The sequence below is a fragment of the Mobula birostris genome, chromosome 6, assembly GCF_030028105.1.
Source record: "Mobula birostris isolate sMobBir1 chromosome 6, sMobBir1.hap1, whole genome shotgun sequence".
NCBI lineage: Eukaryota > Metazoa > Chordata > Chondrichthyes > Myliobatiformes > Myliobatidae > Mobula > Mobula birostris.
The window spans coordinates 92,984,458-93,004,081 of NC_092375.1; the positions used below are offsets into that span (position 1 = coordinate 92,984,458).

The window sequence follows — 19,624 nt, forward strand, 5'->3', positions numbered from 1 at the left end:
TGGCCCACCCCCTGGGTGAAAATATTACCCCTTAGTTTCTTATTAAATCTCTCTCCCCTGTGCCTAAATGTATGCCCTCCAGTTTTTGATTTTCCAACTCTGGCAGAAAGACCCTGTCTATGCCCTTGATTTTATGCAGCTCTATACGATCACTCCTCATTCTCCTACACGCCAGTGAATGAAGCCCTAGCTTGCTCACCTCTTCCTATAATTGTGGACTGGAGCACCTCTTCCTTTGTTGTACTCTTTTATAACTCAGTCCTTGAGTCTGGGCAACATTGTCATAAATTTCCTCTGCACTCTTCCCAGCTTTGTGGCATCTTTGCTATAGCAGGGAGACCAAAGCCAAACAATATACTGTATACCAAATGCAGCTTCTGCAGTGTCCCGTTCATTTTGTTCCCACAGTCTGACTCCTGATCATCCTTTACTGACTTCTCATTAGCTGTATTGTTAGTAGGTCTTTTTTCTTCCCATTTTGAAAATAATCTACACATTTATTCCTTCTATCAAAGTGCTTGGACCATACACTTCCCTACACTATGTTCCATTTGTCACTTTGCCCATTCTCCCAATCTATCTAAGTCCTTCTGCAGACTCCCTGCCTCCTGAACACTACCTGCCCCTCCACTTCTCTTTGTATCACCCGCAATCTTGGCCTCAAAGCCGTTAATTCAGGTATCCAGATGATTAACATATAATATGAGAAGTAGAGGACCCAGCACAGAGTCCCGTGGTACACCTCTCATCACCATTAGCCACTCCTTTATTCCCACTCCTTGCTGCCTTCTGCCAACTGGCCGATCTATGTTAATATCTTTCTTCCAACATGCAGCTATTTGTCAAAGGTCATCTGAAAATCCAAGTATACAACATCTGATTCTCCTTTGTCTATCCTGCTTGTTATTTCCTCAAAGACTTCCAACAGGATTGTTAGTCAACCATTTGCCCTTGAGGGCATCATGCTGCCTCCAGCCTATTTTACCGTGTGCACCAAGTACGTAACCCAAACCTCATCCTTAATAATAGACTCTAACATCTTGTCAACCACTGAAGTCAGGCTAACTGGCCAATAATTTTCTGTCTTTTGTCTCCATCCCGTATTAAAGAAAATCACATTTTCTTTCTAATTTCTTTTCTAATAGTAGACTCAGATAGTGCTAAGTCTACTAGAAGGATAAGTGAACCAACAAGTGTACTGACCTTGACATTCTTTTGTTAGTATACATTCTTTGGGATATAAATATCATTGGCAACACCATGCCTAAATGCCCTTGAGCAAATGGGCACTCTTATGAACTACTGCAGTCATTCTGGTGAATGTGTTCCTACAGCACTGTTGGGGAGGGAGATCCAGGATATGGACTCAGAAACAGTGAAGGAACAACAATAAATTTGCAAGTTAAGATACCAGCTGACCCAGTGCCTACCTTTGGTGGCAGAGGTTCCCGGTTTGGGAATAACTGCAGTGCATTTTGTAGACAACCCACACTGTGTGATGATGGCAATCAGGCTGAGTGAACCCGGCCTTTTCCCCTTGGAGCGACGGAGGATGAGAGGTGACCTGATAGAGGTGTATAAGGTGATGAGAGGCATTGATCGTGTGGATAGTCAGAGGCTTTTTCCCAGGGCTGAAATAGTTGTCACAAGAGGACACAGGTTTAAGGTGCTAGGGAGTAGGTACAGAGGAGATGTCAGGGGTAAGTTTTTTACTCAGAGAGTGGTGAGTGCATGGAATGGGCTGCTGGCAATGGCGGTGGAGCTGGATACGATAGGGTCTTTTAAGAGACTTTTGGATAGGTACATGCAGCTTAGTAAAATAGAGGGCTATGGGTAAGCCTAGTAATTTCTAAGGTAGGGACATGTTCAGCACAACTTTGTGGGCCGAAGGGCCTGTATTGTGCTGTGGGTTTTCTATGTTTCTATTATAGCCATAAGGAGCACTGATAGGATTAAAATTTATTAGGGAACAAGGGAAAAATACCTTCTCTGGATGGAATTATAATATGCTCTGAGGTCAGTTTGTTTCAACTTCAGGGCATTGTCCTAGGTTCAAACATCTTCTGTTGCTTCATCAGTGATTTTCCCTCTGTTTTCATCTGCCCTCCCCACCTCCCTGAATTAATTCCATGCTCCACCCTCCTTTCTTATCCAATTCCATCATCTGCAGCCCTTTCTCACTTCAACCTGTCACCTTGCAGCCTCTGCCACTGTCCACTCTCCTGTCCTCCATCTACCTATTACCCTCCTCACCTGGTTCCACAATTATTTGCTGGCTCTTGCTCCACCCTTTCTCCTCGTCACCTTTTCTCACCTGGCTATCTCCCTCTACCATTCAGCCCAGATGAAGGGTCTCAGCCTGCTATGTTGATTGTTCATTTTCCTCCGCGGACGTTATCTGATCTGCCAAGCCCCTCTAGCATCTGCAGTCTCCCTTGCCTCCTCTCTCCCTCTGTCGTTAAAGTTGAGAATGTTGTTCAGACTTCAGTTCTCTTTGTAGGTCCTTTGATAATAAGGCAGACCACAGGAACACACAGCAAGTTCTGAACAACACTCGGGTGTGCAGTAATGTGACAATAACCCCCACCAAGCAAAGGCCAGGCCGGAAGCATGTCCATCATCAGGGACTCAAGCCACTAGCCAATATCACTGGAGGGACCCCACTATCAAAGGATCCGTGGCCAGAACCTCAGCTGAGCGAATCATATTAATACTGTGGCTACACTGAGGTCAAAGGTTAAATAGTGATTTACCGGCTGCCTGGCAAAAGCTTTCCCAGATCCACGTTCAGAGAATGGAACACCATGCAGCTCCAACACCTGTCTGGCTCATTTAGCACCCATCTGTCATCTGAAACATTCACCCTAATCCCCAAGTGGTACACCAGAGTCACAATCTTGTACCCCCTGCAGCACACATCACTCTTTTCACCAGGGCTACTGTGACAGTACCTCCCAAACATGCAATCTTCACCCTCTTAAAGGACAAAGGCAGTAGGAGTTGTGGGAAAGTGTCCTGCGTGTCCTTCACCAAACTGCTGCCAACCTGACGTGGAACCATGTTGTGGTTATTATTCTGGAGGACCTGCATTCCCTACTTGACAGCAGTGTGGCAGTAATTCAAAATGGGGCCGCATCACCACCACCTTTATGGCAAATTGTTATGGGCAATAAATGCCAGTCTTGCTAGTAATGTAACACTTTATTGAAAACATAAATAGTGTAGCATGGGAAAAGGCCCTTCATCCCTTCATGTTGTGCTGACCACAGTGCCGATCCCACTAATCCCATCCATTCTTGCCTGTTTATGTTCCCGTCTAAACACCACTGTTGTTCCAGACACCCATTATTCTCAGTGTAAAAAAAACTCTGCCCTGCAATTCTCCTTTTAAATTTTCCCACTCTCACTCTCACCCTCTAGGATTTGACATTTCACCCTTGGAAGAAGAATCTTTTTAACCAAACTATACCTATCATAATTCTCTATACTTCTTTCAGGTCATCCTCAGCTTCTAATGGTCCAGAGCAAACAATCCAAAGTTGTTGAACCACATTTTATAGTTAATGTACTGCAATCCAGGTCGCATCCTGCCGAGTCTCGTCTGCATCCTCTCCAAAGCCTCCACATCCTTCCTGTAGTGAGGTGACCAGAAATTCACACAATACTCCAAATGTGACCTAACTAAAGTGTTACACAGCTGGAACTTGACCTCCCAACCTTAGTACTCATTTCCCCAACTGATGAAAGCAAGCATGTTTTAATTCATTTAAAGCATATTTTTTATTCATTTCCATGCTATATTTTCCTTATGCTTCAATTCAGACTCACCTCACTCAATAGCTTTGTTAAATGTTATCTTAAAAGAACCCTTAAGGTGTTTATCACTGCTCACTGGGGAAAAAATTATTCACTGCAATTACCTTGCCTTAAAGTGCCTATATTTGTAGCAGATCAGGAATTTATTGTAGCATCTGTGGATGAAATCTGTGTGTGTGTGTGTGTGTGTGTGTGTGTGTGTGTGTGTGTGTGTGTGTGTGTGTGTGTGTATATATCACGTTGAAACCTACCAGTCTTGACTGTTTTATTCTCTCCAGTCTGCCATCAGATGTACTGAGAGTAGACTCAATACATTTCAGCTGTAGTTTTATTTCTTAGTGATCACTTTTCTAGATAAACAAGCATATGCTCAGAATACAATATTTCTCTGAAAGTTCCCAACAATAAAAAATCAGTTGTCCCTTGGTTGTTATGCATTGTATTATATAAAAGTCTGTTGCATGGAAAATTATTGTAAAATGTTGAAGATTAAATACGTGTGCTGTACAAAAATAATTACTGTTTTCTTCTACTCAGCTATTTGTGATCAGACATAAAACTGACTTACTCCTCTAAGTGGCTGTCTTAGAAATGCAATACACAATGTCCAGTGACAAAGTTGATGATGGACTGATATCCCAAGTGTTGATTTCTGAGTGTGAATAATTAACACAACACCAATCTCTAAATAGGGTGACAGAAAAAGACATATGGCATCCTTGCCTTTAAACCACATCTGGAGTATTGCCTTTAATTCTGCTCGCCCATTATAAGAAGGATGTGGAGGTTTTGGCAAGGGGTGGATAAGTTTGCCAGGATGCTGCCTGGGTTAGAGGGCATATGCTGTGAGGAGAGACTTGACAAACGAGGGTTGTTTTCTCTGGAGTGTCGGAGGCTGAGGGGAGATCTGATAGAGGTTGGTAAGATTATGAGAGGAATTGATAGAGTAGGTATCTAGTACCCTTTTCCCAGAGTTGAAATCTCTAGACCAGAGGTCATGTATTGAAGGTGAGGGGAGTAAGTTAAAAGCATGTGTGTGCATGTTTTGTATACAGAAAGTGATGGGTGCCTAGAATGCGTTGTTAGGGATGTTAGTAGAAGCACCATGTGTTTCCATATGATACATGTATTTAAGAAATTCTTATAGAAAAGCACATGAATCTTCAGAGAATAGTGGGATAGGGACATTGTGTAGGAAAGGATTAGTTTAGTTAGGGATTTAATTGCTAGGTTAGTTTGTTCATTGTGGGTCGAATGTTCAGTTTCTCTTCTGTACTGTTCTATTTCTATGTTCTAAACTGGAGTTAAATGGAGAAAGAGAAAGCCAAAAATATAAAGGAAGATTAGCATAATATTTAAAATTAGACGCGAGAGTGATGAAGCAAAATAGGATAGAAACATAGAAAACCTACAGCACAATACAGGCCCTTCGGCCCACGGAGTTGTGCCGAACATGTCCTCACCTTAGAAATTACTAGGCTTACCTATAGCCCTCTATTTTACTAAGCTCCATATACCTATCTAAAAGTTTCTTAAAAGACCCTATTGTATCTGCCTCCACCACCTTTGCCGGCAGCTCATTCCACGCACTCACCACTCTCTGAGTAAAAAAACTTACCCCTGACATCTCCTCTGTACCTACTCCCCAGCACCTTAAACCTGTGTCCTCTTGTGGCAACCATTACAGCCCTGGGAAAAAGCCTCTGACTATCCACATGATCAATGCCTCTCATCATCTTATACACCTCTATCAGGTCACCTCTCATCTTCCGTTGCTCCAAGGAGAAAAGAATGAGTTCACTCAACCTGTCTTCATAAGGCATGCTCCCCAATCCAGGCAACATCCTTGTAAATCTCCTCTGCACCCTTTCTATGGCTTTCAAATCCTTCCTGTAGTGAGGCGACCAGAACTGAGCACAGTACTCCAAGTGGGGCCTGACCAGGGTCCTATATAGCTGTAACATCACCTCTCAGCTCCTAAATTCAATTCCATTATTGGTGAAGGCCAATACACCGTATGTCTTCTTAACCACAGAGCCAACCTGTGGAGCTGCTTTGAGCGTCCTGTGGACTCGGACCCCATGATCCCTCTGATCCTCCACACTGCCCAGAGTCAAACCATTAATACTATATTCTGCCATCATATTTGACCTTCCAAAATGAACCACCTCACACTTATGTGGGTTGAACTCCATCTGCCGCTTCTCAGCCCAGTTTTGCATCATCAATGTCCCACTGTAACCTCTGACAGCCTCCACACTATCCACAACACCCCCAACCTTTGTGTCATCAACAAACTTACTAACCCATCCCTCCACTTTTTAGGATATTAGAGTTAAGGGGATAGAATTAGAGACAGTGGTGTATTATAAACATCAGAAAGTCTGCTGATGCTGCACATATAAAGCAACACACACAAGATGCTGTGGGAGTTCAGCAGGTCAGGCAGTTTCTATGGAAATAAAGTTTTTGGCCAAGATCCTTCTTCAAGATTGAAGTGATATATTAAAGGATACAGGAGGAAATAAGACCATTGGAGCAGAACTCGGCCTGCTAAATCTGCTTTACCATTCCATCATGGCTGATTTATGATCCCTCCCGCAGGAGAATGGGCTTGAGAGGGATAATAAATCAGACCCTGACTAATCCAGAACCTGTCAACCTCCACTTTAGATATACCCAATGGCCTCTATGGTTTTCTGTGTGCAGGATTAGCCAAGGAGGGATATTACTGTATAAAGGGAGAAAGCAGGATTAGAGCAGATGGGATAAAATAGTGCAGAGAAGAGAATGGAATTAGAGATTGAAGAGTAGGTGAGTGAGCAGGGGATTAGACAACAAAAGGGGTGTGTGGGGAGATGTGGGTGAAGTACAGAAGGGTGCAGGGAGAAAGCTGGGAATATGATATAGCCTGGGAAGATCAGAAATGAATAAGAGAGTGGAGAGTGGGTGAGATGGTGGGATATAAATGCTTTTGGGGGAGGTGAAGGAAGTGGGTATTGAGCAAGAGGGACAGTAGGTTTGTGATATATTATAAAAGGTAACTAGAGCAGAGATTAAGCTGGATGGGATATCAAATTACATGGGGAGAGTAAGATTAAGTTATGTCGGGTGGGATATCATAGGGTGTGGGCTGAGACTGACAAGCCAAACATGCTTTGGAACACTACAGATGGTCTCTGTTAATAGTTTAATCTCACTCTCCTACTCTCATTTTATGTTTTCCATGGGTTTGTCTCTGATCGTGCCTTTTGTTCTGCAGTAAGGTCTTGTTTACGCAGAGCTTTTTTCCCTCTACCTTCACCATCTTGTGTCTTTCTTGTACAGTTTCTATGCTGTGTGTTGTTTGAACTCGTGTGCCTGTGATGCTGCTGTCCATTTTGCACTGTATCTTGTACCTCACTGTACTTGTGCACCAGATAATAAACTTGATTTGAGTAAGGGAGTTGCATTGGATTGGAGGTGTGATATGTAATAAAATAGCAAAATTCAGGGCAAATGAATTAGATTTGGTTTGGTCTAAAATGAAAGAATATGGCAGCCAAGAAAGTTGGATATTAAATGGTATCAGGAGAATGAGTTTGGATAGGATAAGGTATAGAGAGGGGTCAGACTATGTACAAAACTTATTCTATGTTCCACCTTCCACTCCTATTGGATTGCTTCATCTTCAGTGTTTTGTCAATTCTTCCAATTTCCTCCCAATTCTGACTCCATTCCCATTCTCAACTTTCCTATCAGCCTCTCAACCCAACCCCCATCCACGCCTGCCAGCTCTAGTAGAGTCATAGGGAAGTACAGTGCAGAAATAGGCCCTTCAGCCCATCTAGTCCATGCTGGAAACCATTTAAACTGCCTATTCCCATCGACCAGCATTGGGACCATAGCCCTCCATATCTCTACTATCCATGTACCTATCCAAAATTCTGTTAAATGTTGAAATCAAGCTGGCATGCACCACTTGCATTGGTAGCTCATTGCACACTCTCACAACTGTCCAAGTGAAGAAGTTTCCTCTCATGTTCCCCTTAAACTTTTCACCTTTCACCCTTAACCCATGACTTCTTGCTCCATCCTTTCACTCCACTTTCTTATACTAGTTACTTCCTCTTTATCTTTCAGTCCAGGTGAAAAGCCTTGACCTTCAATGTTGGCTGTCATTTCCCTCCACAGATACTGAGTCGTTCCAGTGTTTTGTGTGTTGTTCCACATTGCAGCATCTACAGCTCCTTGTGTCTTCTGTGTACAAGATTACAGGGTATATGGACAGCAAGGGAGTAGAATCTGGGAGAGTGGGGCATTAAAGCAATGGGCAAATAGGATTAGTCTGAAACTATGTTATAATGCCAAACTGATACATCACTTGACAGTAATGTAGAATTATCACATAGAATAATATAGATCTAAATGTATAGATTAATGCAGATCTCTCAGAGAGTGACAACGATATAAAAGTACAAAGAGATACCAGTAACATGGTGTGTTGAGCATGATGTGAGAATTATTTATAAGTGGATAATATCTTTATCCAAGATGTTGAGTCAGGTCTGTTTCTGTTGCTGCTATTTGCTCATCTGCTGTAATGCAGGCAGAATGGAATTGGAAAAGATTAAGATTAAGGGATCTGTAAACTGTAACATGTAGCCTCAGGGGAACTTTCAGTTTGGTCAGTTATGTCAGCGCCGGCGACGTCCAGCACATTCCTGAGGTTACTTTCATCTGGGTGGCGGTTGAACGGATCATAGTGTCTGGGAGTTCACAACCCAGTTCTTTCACTGTCCTCTGCTCCCTCGTGGATTTTACAGGTCTCTCTCTCTCCCTCTCTCCCCCCTCCCCCTTCTCTCTTTCTCTTTCTTTCTCTCTCTCGCTCTCTCTGCCCCCTCTTCCCCTTTCGCTCATGCTCTTACCCTGAAGTAAAATAAAAGCAAAGCAGGATGGATTTAGGGAGTCTGCAGACTGTTGTAGCTAACTCTGCCTACATCTCGGCCCGAGTCACTTTTGATGGGCCCTCTAATGTCCAGATGACCAGAGATAAAAAGTACCGAGCCAAACTCAAACTGCCACACATCACCCAAAGTGAAAGTCTGAAGGATGAGATTGACACGGAGTTTGAGAGTATTTGCATCAGGCAACCCATTGGGAAGCGACTGTTCCAACAGTATTTGGACACTGTTGCTGACTACAAGCCAGCTTGTGAGCTGTGGAAAAATATTGAAGACTATGATACAGCAGAAGACGAAGAAAGAGTTCAGAAGGCACAAGGTATTATCAGCAAATACCTGGAAATGGGGGCAGAACTCTTCTGTAGCTACTTGGAAGAGAAATGTATTTTGAGGGTCAAGGAGGACTGTGAAAATGTGAGGGAAGACCTATTCAAGGAATGCAAGGAGCTGACGATGGAATTCCTAAAGAGTGCTCCCTTTGAGGCTTACAAACAAAGTATGTACTTCATGAGGTTCCTGCAGTGGAAGTGGCTGGAAGCCCAACCCATCGGAGAGGACTGGTTCCTGGAATTCCGGGTTTTGGGAAAGGGAGGGTTTGGCGAAGTGTCTGCTTGCCAGATGAAAGCGACTGGGAAACTATATGCTTGCAAAAAGCTGAACAAGAAGAGGCTGAAGAAGAGGAAAGGCAACCAGGTAAGTTTGGGCTGATTGAGGCTCGAGCTTTGCACTGATGTGGGGAGGGAAATTACGCAGATTCAGCTCCTGCACAAGATATGGGTCAGAATAATTGGATGAAGGGGCACAGTGATCTGCTGAAAGGATCAACCTTCTTGTGAACCTGACCTGAGACAAGATTAGAACATGCTCAAGTCTTAGCAACATCTGCCGCTATACCATTGCTGTGCAGTTTCTAGAGGCATGAATGAAAATATCAGTCAGTGTTTTTTTAGGAGAAAATTGAGTTATACAGCATGGGGACCGGCCCTGTGGACCAACTCATCCATCCCAGCCAAGTTGTCAACCTGAGGTGGTCCCATCTGCCTAAGTTTGGCCCATATCCCGTTCCTATCCACATACCTGTCCAAGTGTCTTATAATGGCACTTGCTTCTACTACTTCCTCTGGCCCCTCAATCCATATACCCTCTGTGCACAGAACTTGCCTGGTCTCCTTCAAATTACTGACAAGTTGGTTGACGGAAGCACAACTACTAATTTTTGCTGCTGCACGCAGTTCCAGTGTAACACTTAATTCAAATGAACATTGGGAAATAGAAGATAACATGTGATTCCAGTCAGGGCACAATTACAATGGAGAGTGTGCAGACAAGGTTGCCCAGAGTGTTGCCTGGGATGGAATGTTTCAATTAAGAGGGGATACTGGGTAGGTTGAGTTTGTTTCCTAGAAATGGAAGGGGCTGACGGGGGGGGGGCGGTTTGGGAGCTGACAGAGGTGTACAAAATTAGGAGAGGCACAGAGAGGGGGGATAGTGAAAAATTTTCCTTTTTAACAGATGTATTAAACCAGAGGGCATGGATTTTAAGGCAAATGGCAGGAGATTAAGAGAGGATTTGAAGAATTTTTTTTCATGCAGGGTATGATTGCACTCTCAGAGTCTGTGGTAAACATAGTTACTTTGGCAACATTTAACGAGTATCCACATAAACACTTGGATAGCTAAGAAAAGGTTACAGGACAAGTGTTCATGAAGAGAATTGGGAGAGATGGGCACTAATTGTCAGCAGGGATTTGGTGGTCCGGTGAGCTTCTTTCCATGCTCTGTAAGTTTTGAACTCATTTCGTTCTGAATCCACATTGGAACCAACCTGGCTTTCCCTAAAGCAGGTAAAATCTATTTCTATGTGAAAAGGATGTGACAAGGGAGAGAAAAAAAAAACAAAGGTCATGAGTATTATCAGGAAGCACCGTGGAATGGATTTTTGGAACTCTAAACAACGACACCTTGCATTTATGTAGTGTTTCTAGCATAACGAAACCTCCAGCTACTTGGGTTGTGAGTTCTAGACACTGAGGTGGATAGATTTGTCAAACCAGAATAAGAATCATCACTGATAAATGTCATGAAATTTGTTGTTTTGCAGCAGCAGTACAGTGCAATACATGAAAATTACTGTAAACAACAAAAAGGATATATAAAAATATATAAGCAGTGCACAAAGGGAGCAAGACAGTGAGATTGTGTTCATAGGTTCATGAACTGTTCAGAAATCTGATGGCAGAGAGGGAAAAGCTGTACCTTAAACATTGAGTATGCATCTTCAGGTTCCTGCATCTCTTCCCTGATGGTACTAATGAGAAGAGGGCATGTAAGGACCCTTCATGATACCCCGGGCTTGTTTTCATGGTGCTTTGTATATTTGCTTCCTGACTTCTACCAGAGACAAACTGGAGTTCACAAAAAATGTCTGTTGTCTTGGTCTTAGTTGCCAAAATTCTATTTGTCTATTACTCCCGCTAATAAACCAAATAGATTCTGCAGATGCTGGAAATCTTGAGTAACACACAAAATGCTGGAGTCAGACAGCATCTACAGAGGAAAATAGATAATCAACGTTTTAGATTGAGACTTTTCTTTGGGACTGGAAAGGGAGGGGCCAAAAGCCAGAAGCTGGGAGAGGGGAAGATGTACAAACTGGCAAGTGATAGGTGAAACCAGCTGAGGGGGAAGATGGGTGGATCGGGGAGGGGGCATGATGTAAGAAGCTGGGCAGGAGAGGTGAATGGGGTCTGTCTTTTTTTTATATATGTTTTTCAATTTTTTAATGTTCTTTGCACCTCTGATTTTATCTACATCCCCAGGCAGTCTCTATGTATCCCAAACTCTAAAGATTACTGTGTAAAATGTTGCCTTTGGTTCCAAGTCACATCAGTGGCTATTGAAAACAGATTCTCTTTAACTCTGTTTAACTCTGTTATTCTGTTTAACTCCTTCATCATTTAAAACCATTCTACTGAATCGTCCCTTTCAATGGAAGATTATCCTTTCTCAATCCTGAGATCCCCTCATCCTCCAGTCAAGTAAAGCTTTTCTATGCCCTCTCCAAAGCTTTAATGACCTTTCTAATGTGTGTTCCCAGAGCTAAACTGTTTGCTTCACGGGTTTAGCATAGCTCCTTGGCTTCTGTGTTCTAATCCACTGTTAAAAATATTCACATGCTTTGTTAACCAATCCTACCACCACTGGCATGATGATTAAAATCACCTTCTGGTGTTGTGCTGTCTCTCATATATCATTTATTGCTACTTATTGTTTACTTCCAAATGTTGTGTCATCTGCCAGTTCTACAATGATGCTGCGTATCAGTCATCCAGGATCTGCTCATGAAGTGGGAGTTTTAGAGAGATACAGCTGGGAAACAGGCTCGTGTCTGTGCCAGCTATGATACTAATCTCATTTGGCACCACATGGTCCATATCTCTCCATTCTCTGCTTGCTGAAGTACCTGTCTGAAGTGTCGCTTGCACCATTTCTCTCACCTCGTAAAAAGGTTGTCCATTCATCCATTTTATTTCTGCCAGCCAATCACAGACTCCTGTTTCTCGAAGCCATATACCTCCCCAATCCATTGACATTAGTCATTCCCCGTTCAGTACATGTTCTAGACTGCTGGTTGCCTTCTCTATCAATTCCATGATGCCATGGTAATTATTTTCAATATTTTGACATTCCCCACCAATTCCATTTCAATTTCTGATATTGGCCCTTTCCTGAAAGGGAAGAAAAAAGATGATACTGAGATGGCGACAGTCTTTCTCCAGTTGATGTCCCTCTCTTTAATATCTTTGTAAATATATTTCACCACCCCATTCCCTTCACTGGGTGGCCCACAAATGCACCATGTCTCCCGCACTGTTAGACAACTTTCTTCAACTCGTCTGCAGTTGACGCACAAAGCATGACAATTCCCTTCCTTATCTTTTCTGAAAGCTTTCTAACGTGAATATTATGTCTATATCCTCCCTTTCTTCATAACTGTCAGATCATCAAATTTATAAGCTAGGTATCATCCATTTCCCAAAGCTGTGCTGATTTTGCACTTCTATTCAAGACAAACCCTGTGGAAGGTTTGTCCACACTCCTGATGGCAAAGACAGCATGCAAGAAAGGTCAGGCTTGGGGTCACTAGCTCTCCTTGTGAGTGTTAGTCCTTGGGTTCAACTTAATATCAGAGGATGTATAGAGTATGCACCCTGAAACTCTTACTCCACAGAACAGAAAACAACCCAAAGAATGATGACAGAAAGTGTTAGAGCTCCAAAACCACCTCCCCTCCCCTCCCACACACAAGCAGAAGCAAAAGCATAAACCCTCCCCTCCCCCCTCCACTTGCTCCAGCAGAACTATCAATTCCACCCCCCCCCCATCACCCGCCCTGCAGGCAATAGCAAGGCCCCCAAAGAGACCATGATCTCAAGTCCATCAAAAACTACAGTCCATCCCAACTCTTCAACATCTTCAACAAGGGAGAGAGAGATATTGCTCCTGTACAATGAGAGGGCAGATCAGCAGCTCACTGTTATGATCTGCTGCAATCCTTGTCTGAGTTCCCTGACACGAGAACCATCAGACTCTCACTCACCATTGAGAGAGAGAGAGAGAGAGAGATTGCTCAAGTGCAGGGGGTCTTATTTCACCAAACACCACCTGCTGTCTCGATATTTCAATCTACTGCAACACTTCAGTTGGTGACATCAGCGAGGAATCGGGTCATCTGTAGGGCTGCATTCCAAAAGGCGCACATCTTCCAGGCTGTACCTGGAGATAATGAAATGCCAAGCTGCATGGCAAATCCGAGAGCAAAATCCCACTGCCTGTGAATAACTGTAGTGTGAGCTACAGTTGTAGATCATGAACTGGACCCCAGCCACCTTGAAAAGAAAAAGAAGAGACCTGAGAAGAAAAGGATAAGCTGTTTTGCAGACAAACAGCAAGAAGTTGCCTGCGGTCTGCAAAAACCTCTGGCCATCTTTAGCTCCTCCCAGTTGTTTGTGCTCTTTGGAGGTTTGATGAAGAGTTAAATCTTGTATCTAGAACCCAGCTCCTTCCTATTCCTGTTCACCTCTAATGAGACTGTTCCTTCTTGTCAATCCAGTCCATCCAATCCATTTGAGATATTTTGTCCAATCACAGCCAGAGTATTGGTTGTCACAATATTACCTTATACTTACCACTTCATCAGTGCATGAATACTAACTAATTAGGTCCAGAGGGGCATTGATCAATTGATTGACGTACAAGGACCACATTCTCCTTGGCTCCTGAAATTGACGAGCGTTTGGTTTGTACCAGGTATGTGTTTAAGATATCCCCTATCACAACTCATTTCATCTAATTCCAGCTGTCCATGTATTCATTGCCATTGGGACTTTCAGAACAATTTCTGATTCAAAATCCTATCATCAATTATTAAAACTGTATAGAAATTCCAATATTAAATATAAGGTGTATAGGAATTCCTTCTCTCTGAGGGTAGCGAATCTCTGAAATTCTCTGCTTGTGAAGGTTGGATCACTGGATATATTTAAGGTAGAGATAGATAACTATTTGAAAGATTGAGGAATTGAGGTTTGTGGGAAATTGCAGGGAGGAAGTGTGGAGGCCAGTGTAGATCAGCCAGGTTCATATTAAATGGCGGGGCTGTGTTGAGGGGCGGAGTGGCCTACTCCTGCTCCTGTTTTCCTGTGTTCTTGTGTTCAGTCAATCCCAAAGAATTCACCTTCCCTCCTCTGATTGTAATCCTGCTTTGTACTCCAGTACATCCTCAGAAAGCCTCACTGACATCCATCACCCTGTATGTTGCTACCTCCACATGTCTGTTAAGTTGAACCAATCTTTTATTCCTTGGTGCTTGTTTTAACCATCTGATGACCACAATGTGTATTCCAAGCCTAACCTTAACGGTTTATTGTCCTCTGTTTTGAATTGGAATTATGAAAAGCACCATGCAGAAGCATCCCTTTTACTAAATATGATGAGAAAATGAGGCATTTTCTAAGGATTCTGATCTACTATTTGGCTTAGATTTTATGCTTATATTAGACAATAGACGATAGGTGCAGGAGCAGGCCATTCAGCCCTTCGAGCCAGCACCACCATTCACTGTGATCATGGCTGATCATCCACAATCAGTACCCTTTTCCTGCCTTCTCCCCATAACCCTTCACTCCGCTATCTTTAAGAGCTCTATGTAACTCTTTCTTGAAAGAATCCAGAGAATTGGCCTCCACTGCCTTCTGAGGCAGAGCATTCCACAGATCCACAACACTCTGTGTGAAGAAGTTTTTCCTCAACTCTGTTCTAAATTGTCTACCCCATATTCTTAAACTGTGGCCTTTGGTTCTGGACTCCCCCAACATCGGGAACATATCTCCTGCCTCTAGCATGTCCAATCCCTTAATAATCTTATATGTTTCAATAAGATCCCCTCTCAGCCTTCTAAATTCCAGTGTATACAAGCCCAGTCGCTCCAATCTTTCAACATATGACAGTCCCGCCATCCCGGGAATTAACCTTGTGAACCTACGCTGCACTCCCTCAATAGCTAGAACGTCTTTCCTCAAATTTGGAGACCAAAACTGTACACAATACTCCAGGTGTGGTCTCACCAGGGTCCTGTACAACTGCAGAACTATACTCTTTTGCTCCTATACTCAATTCCCCTTGTTATGAAGGCCAACATGCCATTAGCTTTCTTCACTGCCTGCTATACCTGCATGCTTACTTTCAGCGACTGATGAACAAGGACACCTAGATCTCGTTGTACTTCCCCTTTTCCTAACTTGACACCATGCAGGTAGTAATCTACCTTCCTGTTCTTGCCACCAAAGTGGATAACCTCACATTTATCCACATTAAACTGCATCTGCCATGCATCCCAGCCTGTCCAAGTCACCCTGCATTCTCATAACATCCTCCTCACATTTCACACTGCCACCCAGCTTTGTGTCATCGACAAATTTGATAATGTTACTTTTAATCCCCTCATCTAAATCATTAATATATATTGTAAACAGCTGCAGTCCCAGCACTGAACCCTGTGGTACCCCACTGGTCACCGCCTGCCATTCCGAAAGGGACCCATTAATCGCTACTCTTTGTTTCCTGTCTGCCAACCAGTTTTCTATCCATGTCAGTACCCTACCCCCAATACCATGTGCTCTAATTTTGCCCACTAACCTCCTATGTGGGACCTTATCAAAGGCTTTCTAAAAGTCCAGGTACACTACATCCACTGGCTTTCCCATGTCCATTTTCATAGTTACATTCTCAAAAAATTCCAGAAGATTAATCAAGCATGATTTCCCCTTCGTAAATCCATGCTGACTCGGACCTATCCTGCTACTGCTATCCAAATGTGTCATAATTTCATCTTTTATCATTGATTCCAGCATCTTCCCCACCACTGATGTCAGACTAACTGGTCTATAATTGCCTGATTTCTCTCTCCCTCCTTTCTTAAAAAGTGGGATAACATTAGCTACCCTCCAATCCGCAGGAACTGATCCTGAATCTATAGAACATTGGAAAATGATTACCAATGCGTCCACGATTTCTAGAGCCACCTCCTTAAGTACCCTGGGGTGCAGACCATCAGGTCTTGGGAATTTAGCAACTTTTAGACCCATCAGTTTACCCAACACCATTTTGTGCCTGATGTGAATTTCCTTCAGTTCCTCCGTTACCCTAGGTCCTCTGGCCACTATTACGTCGGGGAGATTGTTTGTGTCTTCCCTAGTGAAGACAGATCCAAAGTACCTGTTCAGCTCTTCTGCCATTTCCTTGTTCCCCATAATAATTTCACCCGTTTCTGTCTTCAAGGGCCCAACTTTGGTCTTAACTAATTTTTCCCTCTTCACATACCTAAAGAAGCTTTTGCTATCCTCCTTTATATTCTTGGCTAGCTTGCCTTCGTATCTCATCTTTTCTCCCCGTACTGCCTTTTTAGTTATCTTGTGTTGCTCCTTAAAAGTCTCCCAATCCTCTGGCTTCCCACTCATCCTTGCTATGTTATACCTCCTCTCTTTTATTTTTATACTGTCCTTGACTTCCCTTGTCATCCACAATCGCCCCCACTCCCCTTAGAATCTTTCTTCCTCTTTGGAATGAACTGATCCTGGACCTTCTGTATTATTCCCAGAAATACCTGCCATTGTTGTTCCACTGTCATCCCTGCTGGGGTATCTTTCCAGTCACCTTTTGCCAGCTCCTCCCTCATGTGTCCATAGACCCCTTTGTTCAACTGTAATACTGACACTTCCGATCTTCCCTTCTCCCTCTCAAATTGTAGACTAAAACTTATCATATTATGGTCACTACCTCCTCATGGCTCCTTTACCTCGAGTTCCCTTATCAAATCAGGCTCATTACACAACACTGAATCCAGAACTGCCTTCTCCCTGGTAGGCTCTAATACAAGCTGCTCTATATTTTTGCCTATCCAATCTTGGGAGAGGATGACGACAGCGTGCGCAGCCTCTCCGGTGATGAATATCTGTTATCTGTCAAGTAGGGGACCGTGCACAATCCTGATTTGATGGAGACAGACGTGAGAGCACTGAGGAACATCTGGAAAACTTCTGAAATGTCTGCTTCGCTGCCGCTGCTACTGTGTGGTAACCAGAATCTCTGGAGCTGAAGGCCTCGAAATCCTCGGCTTTGCGTGTTTCAGCAGCTGGGGAGAGGTCAAAGGCGCTCGGCAGAGGATGGCGCTCGGGAGGCTGTATCAGAGAGGCTGCTTGGAAGCTCAGTTTTTGGACAGATGGATTCAGGGTCCGCTGTGGTCGGCTGCTTCCAAGGTATCAGCAAGTTGATGGTGCCTGGAGGTTTATGGCAGAGAGTTTCTCCCTTTTGCCGCCGCTATCGGGGACTCGGGAGTTGATCGACTCGGGGACTTTGAGACTATTTTTTGTACTGCGCCTATGGACTGTTCTTCATCAAGTTATGGCATTGCTTTGCACTGCTGTAACTATATGGTATAATTATGTGGTTTTGTCAGTGTTAGTCTTTGGTCTGTCCTGTTTTCTGTGATATCATGCTGGAGAAACATTGTATCATTTCTTAATGCATGTATGCATTTCTAAGTGACAATAAAAGAGGACTGAGTGTTCTCATAATCTATTATAGGCAAAAATCTTGCATCTGCGGAGTTGCAAGATTTAGTCAGTATCGAGTGTAGCGGAAAGGAACTGGTACACCTGATGCAGTGTCTAGACCTGAAATGCTGACTGTCTATTTCCATCAATAGGTGCAACCTGACCTGCTCCAGATTTTCATAATCTGCAGTCTTTTGTATCTCAACCAGGGAGGAACTGCCTGGGTATATCCTGTTCATGAAAGCAGAACAAATCCAACGCAGACAACTGGAGTTGGAATTGGAATTGGTTTATTATTGTTACATGTACTGAGCTACAGGGAGAAGCCTTGTTTTGTACACCGTCCATGAGGGATAATTTCAAAACATAAGTACATTGAGGTAGTACAAGTGAGTGCAGAATCTCGCGTTATAGCTACAGAGAAGGTGCTGATGTACAGCAGACAATAAGGTGTAAGGACCACGATGAGGCAGGCTGTGAGATCAAGAGTTCCCGTTAAGTTCAGGAGGTTCAGTCGAGAGTCTCATAACATCAGGGCGGAAACTACGCATGGGCCTGGTGCTGCATGTTTTCAAGCTGTTGTACTTTGTCCAATGGAAGGGAAGAGAAAAGGAATGGCCACGATGGAAAAGGTCTTTGTTTATGATCAAGATCAAGTTTAATTATCATTCAACCATACATGAGCACAGCTAAATGAAACAGTGTTCCTCTGGGGCCAAGGTGCAAAACACATTACCAACAGCACACACAGCACAAGATACATATAATACATCTAACATAGCAATAAGCAAACAGCCATATTGAAAAATGTAATATAGCCCAAGTCCCTGCGTGACGTGTCCTGCAGGTTGATTGTCAGCAAGAACAAGCTCTCGTCAGATGAATGAATGCTCACTTGCACGCAATCTAACTTGTCTTCCTCCGAGTGAACCCTGGGGGGCAGGACTGATGGGAAGGGCTTGTCCCCCCCAATCCAGCATGGACCGAGTGCCACAGTACCTCTGGCGCTTTCTCCCCTGGGCGGCTGCCGCAGGTACTAGACCGAGCTACAACAGAGTCCACACAGCTTTCTGCTGTTGTTCTTGCCAATGAACCGGTGAGCTGGACGACGTATTCTACATTACCAATGTCTAACAGGGTCTTGCAGTCACAGGAAAATGTGACAATCTCTCACTGTTAGACTGCACACTGCCTTTGCCTTCACACACCGACTCCAACGCCTTCCTGTAGCAGGCAGCAACGTAGTCCACACCAAGTCCAGCTCCTTTGCTATCGAACAACTCACTGACAGGGTAGACCTGCAGTACCTAAAGTTCTCAATATCCAGCAGTGTCTTGCAAATGTAAAAAAAAATGTTTAAAAAAGACAGAAACACATTTGGTTAGCCTCAGAAAGGCTGCTGCGTCTGAGCGCGATGCCAGTTTACCAGAAACGTCTTGTTGGCTGTGTTCCCAAGTGTAGACAGACTCCACAGCAGGGAGGCTGGTTTTCATCCTAGACGGAACTTTGTCTTTAGCTCTCTGCAGCTTCTTGTCCAATCATCTAATCACTTAATCAGCAAAGTGTTGCAAGTTATCATTGAGAGGAAAAGCCCTCCCTACCCTTGGGCATATCTACAAGGAGTGCTGCCAGAAGAAAGCAGCATCCATTGTCAAAGGTGCCCACCATCCAGGCCAAGCTCTCTTCTCGTTGCTGCCATTGGGTAGGAGGTACATATGCCCTGGGTCCCACATCACCACAGTTATTTACCCT

The 19,624-nt window shown here is 43.7% G+C and overlaps 1 protein-coding gene across 1 annotated transcript in view; it reads left to right on the top strand.

Moving 5' to 3' along the window:
- Positions 1–8,750: 8,750 nt before the first annotated feature.
- The window catches only part of grk1a (G protein-coupled receptor kinase 1 a), a 61,154-nt gene continuing 50,280 nt past the window's right edge, over positions 8,751–19,624 (top strand). The window contains exon 1 of the mRNA XM_072262347.1: positions 8,751–9,452. Coding sequence (XP_072118448.1) covers positions 8,751–9,452 — 702 coding nt within the window. The remainder of the gene's footprint in view (positions 9,453–19,624) is intronic.